This window comes from Cenococcum geophilum (genome assembly GCF_001692895.1).
Source record: "Cenococcum geophilum 1.58 unplaced genomic scaffold K441scaffold_6, whole genome shotgun sequence".
Taxonomy (NCBI): Eukaryota; Fungi; Ascomycota; class Dothideomycetes; order Gloniales; family Gloniaceae; genus Cenococcum; species Cenococcum geophilum.
Window position 1 is genome coordinate 1,144,410 of NW_027137564.1, and position 21,241 is coordinate 1,165,650.

A 21,241-nucleotide genomic window follows, 5' to 3' on the forward strand; every position below is an offset into this window, starting at 1 on the left:
AGANNATTTCANNAGTTANNTTTAANTTAAACCTACCAGCTAAAATAAAGATCTACCCTATATAGTATATCGCAATGCTAGAGCCAGCATACGGAAATATTAAGCTACTAGTTTATAAAGCAGACACGTATAAAGGACAAGAGGAAGACAAATAGTAAGTTTTAAAGATCGTTAGTTATAAGGACGTAGATAATAAAATATAGTATAAAGTAAAGTAAATAGGCTATAATAAGACTACCTAGGAGCTACTAGAGAACCTAAAAAACGCTATAGGAAAGGTATAGGAGTATTAAAAGAGAAAAGGTTAGGTAATATTAATAAAGAGGAATTACCAAAGAATAAGTCACCTAAGGGGGACCTAGGAAGAGCGACTACTAAACTACTTAAAGTTGTTTCCTTCTCTATTAGAAGAAAACCCGTTCTTTTATTACTAAGTTCCTATAAACCCTATTAAATAAGTTTCTACTCCTTTAAACAAACCTTCTTATAAACACGTTCTAAACGCTAAAGATGAGCGTAAGCTAAACGCTAAACTTTAAGAACACGTGCAGACTTTTTTAAAGCATATTAGACCGCAAGTAGCGCTAAGGATAGCTTACTATTAAGCTTTATAGCGGTAGATTAAACACGAGACCCTATAATAAATTACTTAGGGAACTTAGAGACTATTAAGAGTTATAAGACGCGTATACTTAGCGTTAAAAATTAAGTAAATATTACAGGACAATTAAACGTTTACTTTAGTGCACTCTGTATAGGAAGAGGGCTACTAAGATAAAGGACTTGCCAACGTAATATAGACTAACCCCTCTTTCGCATAATAAGAATATAGAGATAGTATTACTTTACTAAGTAACAGTATAGAAGAAACTATACGCGTATAATAAAAAGTTAAAGAAAAAAAAGGTGCTTTAGGCATTATAAGTAACGATATTAACCAAATTAATTAGATGGATATTACACCTCTAGTAAATAACTTAGAGATACTAGGTATCTTTAAGGACGAAGATAAAGAGGAGGGAAATGGTATTACGGACGCTTTAAGTACAATATTACGACTACTTAGAGAAGAGTTAGAGGAAGCTAGTTAGTTAATATAAGCACGGTCTAAGATAGAACTCGTAGAACTATATAACGAGGAATAGTAAGCAGAGTTATATAATGTAATCTATGTAATCTATATAATTTGCGAGATCTATAACAGAGCGAATAAAGCAGATAGAGTAGACAAAGTAATGACTTTCTTAGGAGTACGGTTGTATATTTAAGGACCCTTAGTCCCTACCTAGATAGTTCCTTCCTTATAGTAATTTTTAGAATACAATTAGAGTTAATCTGTTGGGCAACCACTCTACTAGTTATTATTACGTTGTTAACTTACTTGCAATACTTATATACCTAGCCCATTAATAAGTCCACCGTAGTTCCTACTACAAGGCTCCGTTACACTCTTACTTATAGGTATCCTTATTTATACTCCAAATTTTTAGTCCCTTAGATTCTTTAATCCTAAGCTTAATTCTTTCTTAAGCTATACTTTAGCCTTAGTTTAACTAGGCTTTATTAGTATTCTTATCTTATTTTAAGAGTTTTAAATTTTACTTATCTTGCTTTAAGAATCTTATGCCTTTAAGAAACTTTATCCTAAGCTTATTTATATATTATTAAACTAAGCCGTTACTCTACTCTATTAGTTATTATCTATTATAGGTCCCTAAGCGTGCCTTATCTTATCTTAAGAATTTTAATAATTTCTTATCTTGTCTTAAAAATCTTAAGCCTTTAGCCTTTTACCTTTATTAAGTAGTAAGCTAGCACTAGTAGTTATTTACTTACTTAATTGTCTTTAGATATTACTCCTTCTATCTTATAAAGCAATAGATACTATATTTAATAGTGTTATAATACCTATTACTAAACCTTACTTTATAGCGGTTTTAGTTTCTACTTTTATTACGTTATTAAGGTTTAAATACCCCTAGTTAGTTCCTTTTTCTACCTTATCGCTATTAGTTAATAAGTACTTTAACTCTATTATTATTATTACTAATCTTTATCTATATATTACTATAATATCTTAATCTAGCTTATAAAGTTAATCTTATTCTTTATTTAACTCTATAGTTCCTTTAAGTCCTCTTAACTTTAGCTCTTATAGCTAATAGCTTATAATATACTTAGCGTCTTTATAAATTTAGCATATATTATTATAACAAAACGTAAAACTTTAGATTAAATTTTTTTTTAATTCCTTATAGTATACTATCATCCCTCTATATATATATATTATATACTATTAGTCTAGTTTCCTTTACTATATAATAACTCTAACTGCTTCTATAGTCTCTAGTAAAATAATACTATTTTTTATAATTTATATAAGCTCTATTTTTAAACCATTACTTTTACTATAGAGTTTACTTAAACGTCTTCTATTACTAAGATCCTTAATTTAGCCTATACTTTTTAATCCTATAATTACTTAATCTTTAACTTCTAGGTTTTTATAGTTATTTCCTCTATTTCTTATAGGTTTATTTAGTACCACTTAAGTCTATTAGCTTTACGCCATACTATAGTTTTTAATTTAGCTTTAGTTATTATGTACTTTACGTCTTATATAACTATAAAACTCTATCCTAACCTTTCTTAGCCTATTCCCTTTAAAAGATCCTATTATTAATTTTAATTGCTTAATCTATTAAATCCCTAAGGGTATTTATATCTTTTATTAGAATAATTACATCTTAGACTTTAGCCTTAAGTCCCTATTTATACTATACTATAAGCGCCCTATTATTCTATTTAACCTATATAGCTAACGTCTAAAACTATATTATATACTTAATTGCTAAAGTTTACTATATTAAGTCCTAAAGCTTTTTTTTTACTATAGTTATTACTTCCGGGTCCCTAAATATCTATATTAATTATTCCATAAATTTAGTCTAATTTATAAATATATATTATACTTCCTAATTAATAGTTGTTATACTATTATTCTATATTTCCATAAGATAGGGTTTAAACTATTTAAGCGCCCTTCCCATTAGGAATAATCCTGCGTACGCTACTTAATCTATAGGTATTACTAACTTTACTCCTTCCTATATAACTTTAAAGTGTATTTATGTAAGGAATCTATCGGGAATGAGGCAAGTTGCCGTCGCATAAAGCATATTGCCGTCACATGTCAACGTGGCCCTAGCGTGGTGAGGAACCTTAAGTTCCTTACCCCTTTCCTTATTCCTATTAATAAGAATTAACCAACATCACTGTAACCCTACTCGAGTAGTCATTATTAGTGAGTCACCCTATGTTTCTAATACTGATTAGTGGTTAAATACACAGTTAACCATAAAGCAGCTAGGTTTTTGAATAGAAGAGATAGTCTTATGCAGGGGTGCTATATACGCTTATATGGAATGGATCCCGGCGATACTATACTACCTTAGACTTACGAAAAACTAATAATAGAAGTGTTACTAAGTACTAGGAGATACTAAGTTGCGTCTATTATATAGAATAACCACGTTTACGAAGATTTGGTCGAGTACTTTAGGTCAGAAGTATTACTAAACCTATAGTCCTAAAATCAACGTCCGAAATATATTAAACAACTATATATATAAAGATTTGGTTAAATACTTTAGGTTAGAAGTATCACTAAACCTACGGTCCTAAAGTTAACGTCTAAAACGCGTTAACAACATCTTAATTACCTACCTTTTAATAGTAAACCTACGAGATTCTATAAAGCCAAAAACCCTACCTACCTTTAACGTACGACACCCCGTTAATTCTATACCTACTATAGCGTTAACCTACCCAAAGAAGTACGAGAAAAGCATTAACCTAGAGACGTAGGATATAGACATTAACCCTATAAACGCTGAGGAATAGGACCTAAACGGATTCTTAGTATACTATATAGTATACTATATAGATAGCGAATATAATAATACTGAGCTATAGTATTGTATAAAGGAGGACTTTATTAGATGGATAAAGGAAATATAGGCTCTCGCGAAGAAGGACGTTATATAAGACTTCCGTAACTTCCTTTGGGAGAATAGAGTATTTGTCCCTATAAATAGGGGTACTATTAGAGATAATATCCAGGAGTAAGTTATTAATATAAAAGAAGAGCACAAATAGACTCTATAAGAGGTTAAGCACCAACTACACACTAAAAGGAAGCTTAACTTATAATAGAATCCAAATAATACGCTAATAGAGACGCGCTCTAATTCTATTGCTCTAGGCATAAGTTCTCATATTCCATATCTATTGCTTCTACCTCTATCTCTAGCTCCCCAGGATCTACTAATTCAACTAGTAATGTTAACCACTACCCCTTAAGAGCAAGCGCAAGATCCCCTTGCTTCGCAATTTAATAACCTTTAAACTCTACTATAGGAAGATTAGGTACCACGCCGTGTTCTACTAAGCCCTATATCTCTACTATAGCCTATAAAGCAATCCCCACCTTAATCTCTAATGCAATTTTAATGTGGTTTAATACTACTTAGAGGCACCTTAAAAATACTTATAGAGCTTACGAAGCTCTATATAGACTAGGAGAAGAAGTTTGGCAGGGAACTATATAACATCCTTAATTTAAAGCTGCGTATCTTCTACAACTGTTGCTAGAAGGTTGGACTAAAACCTAACCAATATCATAACGCCTATTCTATTATACTTAAGGGCCGCGCCAGTACCTTTTATTATAATTGTTTGGTAGGAAAAGGATATAATTTTAACTAAATAATATATAAGATAAGATGCCACTTTAAAACAGAAGAGAATAAGTAGCAATATATATTAGAGTAGAGAGAGACTACCTTTCTAAAAATTATTGCTACGAACCTAGGTGTCTCTCGGCTTAATTATCTTTAAAAGCTCTTTAATTAACTTTAGATAATTTAGCATGGTTTATCTAAATTATATTAAGAGGACCTTAGCCTACGCGATTAAGTCATTAGCGTATGCTAAGGTATTAAAGAATACAATCTCGCTCTCTTTAACCCTATAAGTACTTATAAAGGAGTATATGCTTAATTAAGATCCTCTATTAGTACCGCTCTACGCTCTTAAGAAGTATAGTAATTTAACACCTAACTCTAACCTACCTTAATTAACCTGGCCAACCAACACAATTATAACTGGACTAATTAAATATATAGTGGACGTAGTAGGGGATACGGTAAAGGGTATGGTTAACGTTAACTATAAGGTAATTATAAAGGTCCTTATAGAGGTTTACTTCGGAGCGATTATTAGAAGAAGTGCTACGTTTATAAGAAGCCAAATTACTAGTTAACTAGACACCCTCTTAATAGACAAAAGAAGGTATATAATAGGTTTCACTAGAGCGCATAAAACGTTAGAAACTGAGAGGTTATTATAGCCTACTTCTAAAACTTCCTAGTTTAATATAAAGGCAAAGAAGATCTTAAGGGTAAAGTTAACGAGGCCGAACAGCTCCTTATGGATATAGAAATTAAGGACTACTCTCCTAACTAATACTTTACTAAGTATAGTAAGGTAAATGGTATATAAACTATTGCTATCCTTAATAACTAATCTACGCTCCATTCTATTATAAAGTTAGATATCTTTAATAAGCTAAAGGAAAGTTCCGCATTCTCCTTTAATAATAAATACTCGGCGAATGTCTTCTATAGCATTATACTAGATACTAGAGCCGCAGGAGTATCTATAGCAGAAGAGCCTTAAGTTTAAGCTCTTTAGTAGCTTAATAGCTCTATTTAAATTAACTAATTAATAGCAGGCTAATATACAATTCGCTTTAGTAAGGGTACTGTAATCTCTCTTAGTATAATTAAGGTCTAAACCCCGTTAGGATATATTACTTTCTATATTATTCCTATAAATACCTTATTTCTATTCTATATCTAAGATATAGATAAATTAGGTGTTAAGCTTAATAACCTTAAGAATATGCTTATCTAGGGAAATAATCGGGTGCCCGTTATACGTAAGTAGGGTCACCCTTAGTTGCTCCTTTAACAGCTAAAAAGGAGCGTTGCTTAGAGCTACCTAACTAAGTTAGAGTTACGTTAACTATACCGTTGTTTTAGCCACCTATCTGTTTACTAATTACTTAGGGTTTTTTAGTAAGTAGGTTATAAAGTTAAGGTTAAGGTAATTAAATATCTTATAAAGTATTACTACCACTGCCAAATAAACCAGAAGTCCTTTGGCCGATTTAAGTTTACTCTTAAAGATAACTATAACTTTAACTTCTATATTATTATAGATGTTATATATCTTAGCGGCAAGCCAGTACTCTAAGTTATTAACTTCTTAACCTCTTTCTAAGCCGCACGCTTTTTGAAAGATATATTAGCTAGGAATATATAGGATACTCTTTAATTATGCTGGATTAATATCTACCTAGAACCCCCTAATTAAATTGTTTATAATATAGGAAAGAACTTCTTATTTATAGAGTTTTAATAATAGGTAAAGGCAATAATAATTAAGGTTAAGGAAGTCCCTATTAAGGCATATAATAGTATTAGAAAAGTAAAATAATATTATACGCCATTACGCCGCGTATATAAGATTATTTCTTTAGAACTAGAGGGTGCTAGCGAAGAGCTTATCCTATAGATAGCTGTTAAGGCTATTAATGATACCACTGGCCTAGATGGGCTTATACCTACGTTGCTAGTCTTTGGCGCCTACCCTTAAATAACTAACGATTCTCTACTATCTCCCTCTATTACGTAATGAGCTAAGGCTATTTATAAGGCAACGAAGGAGGTATAACGTCTCTACGCTATACGCTAGGTTAACAACGTACTAGGAATAAGAAATGGCCTAAATACCTTAACTACGCTTAATCTGCCACTNTAATCNNANGTACGNGTATNGCGTNAAAAGGGANNATNGTTAGGCCNANATAAACTNATTNNAATTAATAGTTAAACTTATACTCTTTAGATGCCCTATAGACCTACTTAATTCCGCTTAACCGTTATTAAGCTCTACTATAGGGATAATAGCTCTAAGCCTTTATAGGATACCCTAAAGAATACCCTAAAGGAGAACTATAATTAATATGCTTTAGAAGGTAAAGGCAATTCTAATATAATTATAGTAAATATACCGCAACTATGACGCGGTAGAGGTCGCCTAAAGGGATTACGAAATTGCTAATATCTTATTAATTTTAAAGAGTAATTCGTTACCGCTATTAAGAATAGAGATGAACTATTAATGGCCTTTATAATAGCTAAAGAGAAGGCTAACTTTAAACTCGCAAAATAGCTTTAAAAGGAAGGCCGTATTATAACTCTAGGAGCTCCTTTTTAAGTATCTAATAAGTAGGAGATTAACGGTCTTATTATAAGAGGAGTCTTTAAATTTAAGAAATACGACCCTACTAAGTTTAATGGAGTCCGCATATTTAAGTTAAAAATGGTTAATAAGATTAAAGGCAAAGCTACTGATACCCTATTTAAGAAGTTAAGGCTAGTTATTTAAGGTTATAATAATAATGGTAAGGAAGTAATTCTTATGTAATTCCCTATAATTTAACAAGCTAGTTAACGAGTTATTGTTATACTAGCTCCCTCCTTAATAAAGAATAGGATGGCGGTTTACCTATAAGATATTACTTAGGCCTACACCCAATTAGAGACGCGCCTTTAGCGCTTAATACTAGTATACCTTCTAGAGTAAATTCATCACTAATATCCCGAGGATATAATTATAGTTATACTTAAGCCATTATATAGAATCGCAGAGGTAGGAACTTATTAGTAGGCTACTTATAGCAAGTACTATAAGGAGAAGCTTTTAATAACTACTTCTATATTTAATCTCTGCTTCCTTATTATAACTACAGGAACTCTATTTAGAATTATTAGTATATAAACGGATAATATAATTATCTTAGAAGACGACCAATTCTTAGCTCTTAAAGAAAATAAGCTAGTAAAGGTAAACCTTATAGCAAAGCCAAAGGAAAGACTTAACTTAGTAATACTATTACTCTTTAATAGATATATCCTCTCCCTAAATAAGGGCTCTATTGCTTTACGCCAGAAGGGTTAAGGTAAGAAGATTAACATTATTAACGTTAATTTTCTAAAGTAAGGATATATGGAGCAACGCGCTCGCGGAGCTTATATGGCTTCTATTTGTTAACCTAAGGCTTCCTTTAATCTCTTTATTGCCGCTTAATACTAGGAACTAACTAAAGATGACATTCTTACCCTAAATAAGCATCTTTTTTGGTAAATGAACCATCTTAATAGGGGACTACTCTATGTGCCTATTAACCTTTCTACCGCTAAGCTCTTTGTATTTATTAATAGATTATTTATAAATAATAAAGATTTTAGCTCCTAGCTAGGATATAAGATTATTATTATAAATAAATCTACTAGAAAGAATAACTTCACGATCTACAGTAACCTTATTTATTAGAGCTTAACTAAGAGTAAGCGTATTACTTAAAGCGTTCTAGCGTTAGAGATATATAGAATAGTCGGCGGAGTTAATATGGTAATTACAATTGGAACTACCCTTAAGATAATTATAGACCGGCTTGAACTTCCCGCTATCCCTACAATTATATATACCAACTTATATTCCCTCTATAAGTGTTTAGTTAAGCTTAGTACTATAAAGGAGAAGCGTCTTATAATCGATATTATGGCACTTTAGTAGTCCTACAAGCGTTAAGAACTCTTTAAGATCTAATAGATTAATAGCCAAAATAACCTAGCAGATGTGATAATAAAGGCAAACCTAAACAAGGCACTAGAGACGTTTATTAATATAAATACTCTATATATATAAGTTAAAGGTTAGGTTAAGAGGGAAATTTAGAGAAGTTAAGATCTTATAGAACTTTAACCACCAGTTAAAGTTATCTAATTAGTTAGATTCTTGCTAAGAGCGCCGCGCCTAATCAATTTAGGTAGTAGTGTAGACTTTTACTAACCAATTAGGATTTTCTATACCCGGCATAGAAAATCGCCATTAGCTTGCTTACTACTAGCGTCTTAGCGGCCCACCTATCTTCATATTATCTACTAAATTCTGCTAACTGCCGCATTGTTATATATCGTCTGGTTTTGTTATATATTATCTAGTTTTGTTATATATTGTCTGGTATTATTATATACTGTCTGTTTGTATATATATATATAATAACCACAAAAAGAAGAGTTGCTAGTGTCGGGAATAAGGCAAGTTGCCGTCGTATAAAGCATATTGCCGTTACGTGTTAATATAGCCCTAGCGTAGTAAGGAACCTTAAGTTCCTTACCCCTTTCCTTATTCCTATTAATAAGAATCAACCAACATCACTGTAACCCTACTCAAGTAGTCGTTATTGGTGAGTCACCCTATGTTTCCAACAGAATCCTTTAAGCTTTAATCTCTCTCCTAAGAATTATTTAATTAAAGGTAACTTAACCTTAGCTACTTCTATTCTATTAATCCTATTTTTAAGTACCTTATTATTATCTATTAACTAATTAACTATTACCTATAACTATTTAACTATAACTAGTTACGAGTTAGTATCTACTATACTAGTATTATTACCTAACCCTAAGGTCGTTGCTGCCGTTAATAGCGTTATTATAGCTGCTTTTAGTAGTATATTATTTAACTTCTAATACTATAACCATAGTAGTAATTATATAACGGAGCCTTATAGCAAGAACTACGGTAAACTTGCTAATAGGCTAGGTATATAGGTAATATAGAAAGTTAATAATATAATAATAACTAGTAGAGTAGTTGCCTAATAGATTAACTTTAATTATATTCTAAAAATTACTATAAAGAAAGGAACTATCTAGGTAGGGACTAAGGTCCTTTAAATACATAAACTATGCCTAAAAAAGTCCTCGCTTCGTTTACTCTGTTTGCTCTATTTACTTTATTATAGATTATATAGATTATATTATATAACCTTAGCTACTATTCCTCGTTATATAGTTCTATTAGTTTCATCCTAGACCGTACTCTTATTAACTAACTAGCTTCTTCCGACTCTTCTCTAAGTAGTCGTAACATTGTACTTAAAGCGTCCGTAATATATATAGCTTCCTGTCTATAAAGTCCCCTTATAGTAGCATATATTGAAAGTAAGTATTATATATATATAATATATACTCTACTTATATATTCTATAGATTTAATTTTCATTCCTTTAATACCGCGTAGGGTTTATAAATTAACTATTTCCTCCTCTCTTCTAATTAACGATAATACCAAATTGAGCGATTAAGATATTTCTATATTGTAAGAGCCTCCTATAGCTAATTATAACTACGGCTATATTTCTTTTATTAATTAGAATAAACAATAGTAAGATAGAACTTTAACCATACCCTAGTTAATAAGTTTAAATATTAATCTTATTAGCTATAGGCTAACTATAGAAGTAGAAAAGCTATTTTAGTAAGATATATTTAATAGAGCTTTGTATTTAATTAAATCTAATATAGAAAAGAACCTCTAGAGCCCTTACTACTAACTATTCTACTTCCCTTTTTAAGCCTCTATAAGTGCGTAAGACGAATTTAGCTACAGTTAAATACTATATTAGGTAATATTAGAATATATATATAGAGAGGTGCTACTAAAAATCCGCAATAAAATACCATAAAGCCTATATCACAAAGCCTAATTAGGACAGCTAGCTGACAGCGTGATAATTAGCGTACGTTATCCAACAGTTAGCTAACAGCGAGCGATCCAATTAATGCACTCGGTCAGCTATAAGGCTTAAGCTCGCAGCTAGGCTGGCTGTTAGACACACTAACGGTTAATAGTTAAAAAGAAGTTTCTCGTTTCTTTACAAGTAGGTACGCTTGAGAAATATCTATAGTAAAGTTAGTAGGAGGCAGGATCCCCACCCGTCACTTTAAAATGGCTTTTATTTCTAGACTTTTGCAAGTCGCTACGCCTTACCTTCAATTCTCCCAGAGGTTGCAAGAAATTTGTCATCGCTTAAACTCAATTGCATAATAACGCATGCGTTAGGGCCACGCTTGATAAGGACTTCCGGTAATGCAACGGGGCAACTTATAGAGTAGGGGAATATTGTAAAGCATAGGATACTTAAATTTTATTAATAGAGAGTTTGTGATAATTAACGTCTGGAGAAATAAAAGGTCCCTCTAGCCTTATAGTCTGCAAAAATAATAGTAAACGGAAGTCTTGTATCTTATATTCTTATCTGCCGTCTTTCTTCGCCTTTTGGTAAAAGCACTTTACCGTAAACACGGCCTTATTAAAACGCCAGAGTCCAAGGCATTCAAGCTAGGATATACTCGGCTTCTTATACCTTAGATATTACCACGTGCGGGATAAAAGCCTTTCGATTACGTTTGAGGAGCTCAAGTTCAGGCTAATGGGGCATTTTGAATTATAAACTCCCTTATAGTTTGTGGCCAGGCACCACGGACAGGAATAGAATGCCCTTTAATATTGGTAATTGGTTAGCATAAATATCGAAGAGTTAGCGGAAATCCCATATTCTGGGTAGTTTACCTTCATTATAGCTTAGTAGCTTCGAGTTTTTGAAGAGCTTCTGCAGCTCCTCCGTCTTTTGAGCTGGCACAACAGTATCATTTCTGTCAACGGCTGGTTGATACAAAGTGCTAGTTAGCCTATAGAGAAGCAACTTACAAAGACAATAGTTACTTACTATGAAGAGTTGGCACATTATCTGGCAAACCTCCATATAAATCACCGTGAGGCTTGTACTTGGAAACGAATCCTGTAAATAGGAGAGAGCATAAGCCAATGGACGGTATGACATATAGAACGGGACGAACCAGAGCAGAGGATGGCGAATTTGATTGGTTGAGTTTTTTTCACCACTAAACTAGGTGTCTTCTCAGGATTGTTGAGCTACAGAACGCAAGGATCTGTTAACAAAACCCTCTCAAAACAGAATACGTACCAGGTATTAATCTTACCATAGAAATAAGCAAACCTGCCATCGCAGCGCCTTGGGATAGACCAATAATTCCATCATACCGATTTTTCGATAGTTCTTCCGACCACCATTTCACCTGAATATCTGTTACATATAGTCGCTACCACCACGATCGTCCAAATGGGAAACTTACAACGTCATCCCATCTATGGGTTGCTCTCATGTCATGTTCTAAGTAGCTATCGAGGATCCACCATGGGCGAGAAAATGAGTCATCCATAGGAGGGCCATCCACGTAATGAAGATTGGAAATGTCAGACAATGTCTCCTTCAAAGCGCGAGTATTCCCAGCAACGGTGGCCGGACATATCCATGGATAACTGTGTAATTACTGAGCAACCCTGCTATGGTGTGATTAAGCAGAAACTCTTACCTAGGATATTCAGCATAACCGATTTGCGTCGTACGTCGGATTTATATCAGAGAATGAGGATAGAGTCACCCTGATCAAGAGAGCGGGTATATGTTTATATTTGTTGAACTCAAGGTGTGACAATTGGATTGTGATCTGAGGGACACCCCAGAAAAATATCTCCTTGAGGCTTATAGCTTATGAGCTGACAAATGTTCCATCGCTGTTCAGGTGTGCACCCCCGGTTGTAACCGTGCCCCCTCCCAAATGGGCATGTGCTGTTTGAGGCTGGGTTAAGCGAGCTGACAACTATTCTGATGTTCAGGGGATACGATTGTGGCTAGGACACTTCCGGTCTTAGAGAGATGGGAAGTCCCGTCAGGAGATAAAATGGCTAGATACGGCTCTGTTAATGCGAAATTTCACAAAATTGACAGGATTCATTATTCTGAACTTTAGTGGTGCCATTCGTTCTCTTCGTGGCTATCTGGACTTCTATCAGTGATCTACTTGGACTGGAGTGGAGTGGATTTGGGATCAAATCCACTCCAGTCCAAATTACTTTAGGCTTAGCCCCTTCCTAGTCTGGCTAAATACCTGCCTAAGGAAATATAGCTTTGCATTGGATCCAATACGAGGCGATTTTGGATCCAGTCCAAGTAGATCACTGACTATTATCCTAGACGTTTCACTTATCATTCTCATGCGGTAACGAAGTGGAGAAATTTATAAAGGTAGACAATTATCGAAACGGCCCTCTAAGTCCTGGTCTAATAAGATTACATATGTCAAGAAACAAATACACCCAAGCAGTGAAGTAGTCGAGGCCCCATTGATAACACCATCTACAACAAGTTCACTGCAAACCCCAACGCACCAACAACCACTAACACCGACTTCACTCCCATGATCATCGCGCCTGAGCTGTTTTGCGTAGCTGAAGGGCTTAAAGATGTTAACGAAGCAGATCCAGTGCCTCCAGCACTATTTGTCTTTATCACACTTATCGTCGTCGCTGATACAGTAGCACTCGGCATTGGCCTAGTAACCACTGTCGAACTCACCCCTGTATTTTGCGTACTCACCAAAAACCAATCAGCCGCGACTGGTGCACCCAAACCAGCCTCGTCCACAAAGTTCGTAAGATTGAAGCCAACACGGTTGAGTACCGAGGTAGTCAAGTTGTTGAAGAAGGGTATATAGTTTGCTGGAACAGCGAAATTCGTAGGTTCGTTGTAGAGAAAGACGCCGTATGTATGCGTCTGGCTGGGTGGTGGGCCAGGGGGGAAGTATGGTGCGATCTCGCCTTGGTGAGAAGTCAAAGTTGTGGTTTCGTTAGGAGAATACAGGCCAGGTAAGATCTAGTGAAGAAGAGTGGTGTTCGACTCTGTGGACCCGGCGGTCTCAACGCTAAAGTCCATCATGATGGCCACGTAGGTAGTGTGTGTTCCAGCTAAACCAAGACTTGGGGCGTCTACTAACTCTGTTGAAATTTTGTATAAGTATGGAAGAGATCAAGATCGACGAATGAATATACCATTTCCTGGAACGGTAATTCCAGCAGGGGTGATCGCAGTGGCCCCATAGGTAACCGTTAGGTGATTCGAAGTGCCAGGTTTGAAGCCTGGGGGGGTTTGAGCAGAGACTGTTCCAAGGGCATATGCCGCAGTCAAAATTGCCAGACAAGATAAATGGCCAAATCCGATTGTATGCATCTTGAAATTTCAGAAAAGAACTTTCTATGTGAAAATATGGAAATGGTGGAGAAGCACAGTGTCGAAAGAAGCAGTACGGGTATGGAGGAAATTAGATAGTTAGAAGATAATTGTGGGTTGTTACGAACTTAAATGCCTATGAAAAGAATTATATATAGCATTAGGAAATGACTTACAAATTAGTTACAACGCCCTCGAATGCTAGAGAAATAGAAAGTAATTCGGGAAATTAGATAAGCGGCTGTGTTTGAATGGGATCAACCTGTGTATTGGAATTGAGTCTCAGCCATAGATGTTTAGAACCAGCATATACAGGTGGGATGACCTCACTAAACTGTTTTTGGCATGTGCTCTATTTTAAGCTTGGAGAGGTGTTTGGTTGACAGGGCTAAGCGACAATTGGTGCCTTCAAACTTAGCGGTATATCTCTTCCACAAAGTGAGGAATTTGCTTGACTACCCATCCCTGAATGATTCGTTCCACGCCACTACTAAGAAGAGCATATACCCTTTTCGTGATATACTCAATTGAATTGTGTTTCCCACTGAGGCTGCAGTAGGTTTTCCAATCTTTGTCCTTGTCTCATTTTTAGAATCTATAGCCACAGGATTGAATGAGGCGCAGGTTCTGTCAACAGTGGAGCCTTCTCAGCAGCGATAATGCAAAGGTCATTAGCACCTTATAGCTTCCCGTAATGGAACACCAAAGTGAGACCAGGCACGGTCCACCTCTTGCATACCGTTTTGTTAGGCAATCGGGCCGCAAGATAGACGAATCCACACACAGTGCCATTCGATCTCATGCCATGAAAGAGTTTCGGAACAGGCAGCGTCAACAGAAGCAACTAGAAATTTTGCGAAGTGGCCAGCGGTTTGGTAAAGACAAGGATCTCAGCCTGTGCCGATGCCTGCCTCTAGCCCAGCATTCTTCAGCTGCTTCCGAACAGTACTCAAAGAGACGAAGGCTTGGCATACCTTCGACCACCTTCACATCTACTTCTGAACACTGCTATCGCTGTGGCAGATTGAGATCGTCTCTATCGCAAGAAATAGCCGGTTCGCAGCAACCCTCCGTGGCTACTTTTGCTGCTGCAGACTTTGATCCATTCAACTCAATCACTGAGCTACCTGCATCTCTGACTTCCAGATTTTCTAATGAGATCAATGTTATTAAAACACATGGTTGGTACATATGTTCTCTGTGAACTCTAAATCCCATCAATTTCGTGCCATGTTGCAAAAATTTCCCTAACCTTCTCCACATCATCCGCCATCTAAATTCAATCTTCCTATATCCACTCAATATTCACTAACATACCATCTTCAGCCATTACCTTCTGCTCACCGGGAACCATTAGGGCGATCGTATTCCCTGAAGCTTTACGAACACCAGCTCTGTTGGCAAGCGTATTGTACATGACATACTCAAATCTCTGTTCTGCAAGAGGATGGGGTAATTTAGAGTTAGCTTTGGGATTGAAAGTAGCTGCGATATCGCAAATCAACCTCAAGTTATCCAATCCAAGCACAGCAAAGTGTACGAACGTGATTGCCTCTATTGCTTATCTGTCCACAGGTACTTGGGTAGGAAATTTGGACGGGAGAGATGGTTATTAAGTATTAATGCTGATGCTTGACCCAGGTTTTCGGAAACCCTTTTGAAGAAGTGGAAACTCATTTAAATGGAATGGAGTTAATGGTCAAACAGCGTGGTATGGGGAGCCTTGGTGTCTACGAATTTGGCCGAACAATCCGCAAGTATCTCTTTGTGTGCGTTCCCATTTGTCTCAACTCATCTGAAACATCTGTCTGACTTCGTCCTGTTCAACAGGCAGAATCTTCTTCTGGCGGCAATCCGGGCACAGCCTGCCACATCTACCTTCAATTTTGACTATAACCAAGCGCCAAATGCTAATTCGATGCACGGTACGAAGCATGAGTCACCATTGTACTGTCCTCGAGGGACTTTTACCCCACTTTTTCAATCTAAACGATTAAACGAGGGCACTGTGTATATTCTGTGTAATGCTAAGGCTCTTATTGACTTGGTGATTAACTTTGATGAAGGTGCAATCGAAGAGGTAAACTTTGATAGCATGCTTTGTCGTATAAAAACTGAACTGGAGCGTCACATTTCGACCCACGATCCTCGGAGCCCCCCCGACGGTAATTGGGTCTTCGAATGCTGCCGCTTGACAGTGCTAATCATCCTGAACGCCATCGAGACAACCCAAACCCTCGCGTCAAGCGACTCGGCGCTCACGCTAGGTTTGGTTGGAGCTCTAGAAAAGACAGATATTGGAGGCAATTGGGAAGAATTATCAGGTTTGCTGTATTGGGTATCGATGGTTGGAGCAGCATCTAGTCAAGGAAGACCAGGCCACAGACTCCTGGATTCCACGCTGAGCCGCACAATGTCCGAGATAGCTTTTACGGCTCTGGATTTTGAGTCCGCAGTCGAGCCTTTACGTCAATTCTCTCGTTTGCAAATGGGTTTGAAGAGAAGATCTGAGGTCATGATTCTAGAAAATCATCATAACTAAAAATTTCTTCGGGTTCAAATGGATCGGGCGTGTATTAGGCCACCTAAGTGTTGTTCTTGTAATCTCGAGCGAAAGTCCGGACTTAGTCGTATATGACTCGCGTCGGACAAGCCTTGCACTGTAGAAATTATTCATCACACTACGTCATAAGACTAAACATCTTTACTTCTCCTAGATCTACGCTTACCATAACAAGCTCTAGATTTTCTACGTGCTCTTCTTCGGCGGCGAGACTCGTTGAGGAATGACCCGTCCGGCTTATTTTCTTAGTAGGAGAAATCCACTCTTAGTCTTCAATAGGACAGCCCTGCTGAATACCTTTTACTTTTTCCATCATGGACTACCAGAAAAATAGAAAATCTCCTACTTATGAAGTACTACAAGAAGGGTACCAAAAGGAAACCTGTGCTATTTCAGGGGGCCAGTGCGAGGCAATGAAAAGGCGTTGGGGTGTTGCTATTCTTCTCCTTTTCTTTCTCTAGCTTTAGATCTTCGTTAATAGACAATCCAATTGTACAGGTTTGCATACGTTCTTCTTGCCATTAACTAAGTCGCTAATATTATTTAGAGCCTATTTTATCCTTTTTCCTAAGAAGGGACTTAAATATATCTACGGAAAGGAATAGAATAAGAACCCTAAGATATAGAATTAAAACCCGATAGAATATATGTAACCGACTACCGGTACCATGCCGAAAACACCACTGTCTTACCAGCGTATCGCCCTGTTTCAGCTACATTTTAGTCTCCCCTTCTTGTTTTATTACCTATACCTTCCTCTCGTATACATAGACGCTTTAGAGCTACATTTACAATTAAGTCGCCCGTTTAATTCCTATATATTACAAAGCTTACAGTTATAAGCCCAGATCGTACTACCTGCTAAGTAATTAATCGGATCGTACTACCTACTGCACCATCTATTAAGTAATTAATCTACTACCTTATTTAAGAAGTTACTACTTTTACTACCTTTACAGTGTCTTAAGCTTCTTTATTTACTAAATAGACAATTAACCCAATTACGAACGGATAATTAACCCAATTAACAAACGAACTAATAAATCAAATCAAGAGTTCGCAACGTCCAAATAAGGTTCTACTAAGACGCTAACTGGACCCTAACCTAGACCCTTACTGACCCTTTTAAATTTCCGAAAATAACAACTACCTTAAATAAATCTTATTCTAAAATTAACCTTATCTTTAATAAGCCATCTAATTAGATTTAATGGTTCTTTATTATCTAAGACACTACTAAAACCAATAAGGTATAGTAGTATATTAACCTATTTAAGAAGAAAAACAAGCTTCTAAAGCTAAAACTACTAAATTAACCTATACCAACGGACGTACTACCTATGGCTATATTAATAGCTTAACTAAACCAAAACTAACTTACCGCCTATAACTGGCTCTATACCAAATATAAAGACGATCTCCGCGTACACTAGAAGCAAGAATAGGCTATAAGCGATATTAGCAATTATATTATTTACTCTACATTAATAACCTACTTTACTTTTATTAACGGCCTTAAAACGGTACATAAACGGTTTTAAGCATTAAAGACTGCACTTACTCCTACTACTTTGGGTTAAAAGCATAACGTCCTTAATTAAGATATAGTTTTAAAAGCCTATAATAAAAAGTAGAGTATTAAAAAATAGCCAAACAGCTAGTAGAACATCTATAAGCTTGTAGAATAATTAGAGCTACTAGATGTATAAGGATTTAGGCTATACTACGATTTATTTAAGCTATTAAACCTATCTCTTCTAGCTTTATAGGAGCTCTAGAAGGAAACCTTATCTAGAAAAAACGGAAGGACAAAGAAGCCCTATCCATTATTAATCTAATTAAGGAATTTAAAAAGCACTACCGTATATAGCAAATTATATCCTTTACTACCTCTACCAATAGCTCCGCATTTGTAACCCTTTAAAACAATTCTAATTCTAATCTAGACCCTAATTTAAATTTAAATTTAAATTTAAAACGGTATAAGAAATATATATACGGCCTTATATACTAATATAGTAACCATTACTACATTGCCGGGTAGAAGCGCCCTTAAGGATAAAAACTAAGGCTAGATATCTAAATGTAACGGAACCTTGTAGTAGGAACTACAGTAGGTCCTATTAATGGGCTAGGTGTGTAGGAACAGATAAGTTAATAACGTAAATAATAACTAGTGGAGTGGTTGCCTAATAGATTAACTCTAATTATATNCTGAGAATCACTATAAGGAAGGAACTATCTAGGTAGGGACTAAGGGTCCTTAAATATACAACCGTACTTCTATAAAATCCTTCTTATATATAATATACGTGTTATATATAAGGTACGTAAGTTCCTCTTATTCCTCTCGTTTAATACGTAGCATGTTATATAACCTTAGTTACTATTTCTCGTTATATAGTTCTACGGGTTCTATTTTGGACCGTGCTTATATTAACCAACTAGCTTCCTTTAACTCTTCTCTAAGTAGTTATAATATTGTATTTAAAGCGTCCGTAACACTATCTCCTTCCTTTTTATCTTTATTTTTAAAGATACCTAGCATCTCTAGGTTGTTTACTAGAGGTATAATATCCGTCTAATTAATTTAGTTAATATTATTACTTATAATACCTAAAGCTTCTTCTTCTTTATACGCGTAATGTTGTGCTTATACTGTTACTGCTATATTATTACTTAGTAAAATAATGCCGTCTCCGTATTCTCGTTGTGTGAAAGAGGGGTTAGTTTATATTGCGCTAGTAAGTCCTTCCTTTTAACAACTATCCTCTTATTTGGAGTGCATTAAGGCGAATATTTAATCGTCCTATAATGTTCGTTCTACCTCTAACGCTAAGTATACGCGTCCTATTACTCTTAATAGTCTTTAAGTTCCCTTATTAATTGCTACTAGGGTTTTAGGTTTAATCTACTGCTATAAAGCTTAATGGTAACCTAGTATAGGCCCTAGCTAAGCTTAAGCGTTCTTATAACGCGGAACAGAAGGCCCTAAATGCTTAAATCGCGGCGTCTACCTGTTTACTTCGTCTTAAGAAAGTTTGTAAGAAGGGTTGTTTTAAGGAGTAGAAACTTATAGAATAAGGTTTATAGGAACTTAGCAATAAAAGAACGGATTCTCTTTTAATAGAGAAGGAAACAACTCTAAGTAGTTCGGCAATTGTTCTTCCTATATCCCCCTTAGGTAGTTTATTCTTTAGCAATTCTTCTTTATTAATACTGCCTAACCTTTTCTCCTCTAATACTCCTGTACCTTTCCTATAGCGTTTTTTTAAATTCTTTAGTAGTTTCTAGGTAGTCTCGTTATAGCCTATCTACTTTACTTTATACTATATTTTGTCGTTAATGTCCTTATAACTAATAATCCTTAAAACTTACTATTTATCCTCTTCTTATCCTTTATATATGTCTGCTTTATAAACTAGTAGCTTAATATTCCTATATACTGGCTCTAGTATTGCGATATACTATATAGGGTAGATCTTTATCCTAGCTAGTAGGTTTAACTTAAATATAACTAATAAAATTTTCTATATAATTTTAAAAGGTCCTAGTCTAACGTAATCTAACTTCTTACTTAGTCGTCGACTCTTAAAATTTTTGTATAGTAGCTATACTTTATCCCCCTCCTTAAAATCTGGTCCCTTAGATCTCTTAGCGTTATAGTACTTTTTCATTCTTTACTATACTACCTTTACTATTTCCGTAAGGTTTATATAAAGATTTATTAACCTCTCTATTCTTTACTTAGCTATACTACTTATTTTCTTTACTTAACGTAGTAATAATAATGTCCTTAGCTTATATCCGTAATTCGCCTTAAATAGTGATATTCCTATTCCTTCTTAAGGTGTTATATTATATGCGAACTATATAACTAGTAATAATAATACCTAATTATTCTGTGCATAATTAATATAGTATCTTAGATACTGCTCTAGTGTCTAATTTAATCTTTCTGTTTAACCGTCTGTCTGCGGGTAATATACGGTGGAAGTTACTGCTTAAACTCCTTGTTCTACTAAGAATACCTCCTAAAATACTACTATGAATCTTAGGTCTTTATCCGATATAATTTTACTTAGTGCTCTATATCTTGCGAATACTTCTTTAACGTAGATTCTAGCGATATTTTCCGCTAAGATTTCTTTTATGTATACTATAAAGTATCCCCACTTTGTTAGCTTATCTATTATTGTAAGGGTTATTTTGGCCCTTACTCGGCTGCATCGCCTAGGGGCTCTTAGGGGTCGCCAAGGCTAGCCTTTAGCTAGCCCTTGGCACCTTCTTATAAGCACCTCGGGCTTACAGCCTCCTTCCTCCCCCATTGGTTCGTCTTAGTACTAGGCTATTGCCTACCCTTATTACTATATCGTCCTCTTCTATCGACTCCCTATGTGACTTATGCTTGGCTTGCCTGCTCCCTACCGTATACCCTAGCAATACTGCCTTACATTTAAACCGATCCTACACCCTTCCGGGTGGTAGCCCGCAGCAAGCCGAGGGCTTCGCCCTCGAGCAATTTTACGATCCTCTATTTTTACCTAGGACGATTACGTTCACTATAACACAGCAGGTACACCAGCAGACGCCTGGTAGATCGCATCCGC

The 21,241-nt window shown here is 35.5% G+C and overlaps 2 protein-coding genes across 2 annotated transcripts; one reads left to right on the plus strand and one right to left on the minus strand.

Moving 5' to 3' along the window:
• Positions 1–11,158: 11,158 nt before the first annotated feature.
• On the minus strand, positions 11,159–12,477 carry K441DRAFT_693377 (uncharacterized protein). Its single transcript, XM_067652646.1, has 7 exons — positions 12,375–12,477; positions 12,135–12,321; positions 11,982–12,077; positions 11,838–11,913; positions 11,708–11,779; positions 11,551–11,643; positions 11,159–11,479 (listed from the first exon to the last, which is right to left on the minus strand). Exons 2-7 carry the CDS (start codon positions 12,219–12,221, stop codon positions 11,403–11,405), a joined length of 501 nt encoding a protein of 166 aa, XP_067508088.1. The 5' UTR covers positions 12,222–12,321; positions 12,375–12,477; the 3' UTR covers positions 11,159–11,402.
• A 2,067-nt stretch (positions 12,478–14,544) lies between these two features.
• Positions 14,545–16,680, plus strand: K441DRAFT_288510 (uncharacterized protein). The gene is made up of 5 exons (XM_067640969.1): positions 14,545–14,623; positions 14,693–15,249; positions 15,395–15,651; positions 15,710–15,837; positions 15,899–16,680. Exons 2-5 carry the CDS (start codon positions 14,763–14,765, stop codon positions 16,608–16,610), a joined length of 1,584 nt encoding a protein of 527 aa, XP_067508089.1. The 5' UTR covers positions 14,545–14,623; positions 14,693–14,762; the 3' UTR covers positions 16,611–16,680.
• The last annotated feature ends 4,561 nt before the right edge of the window (positions 16,681–21,241 follow it).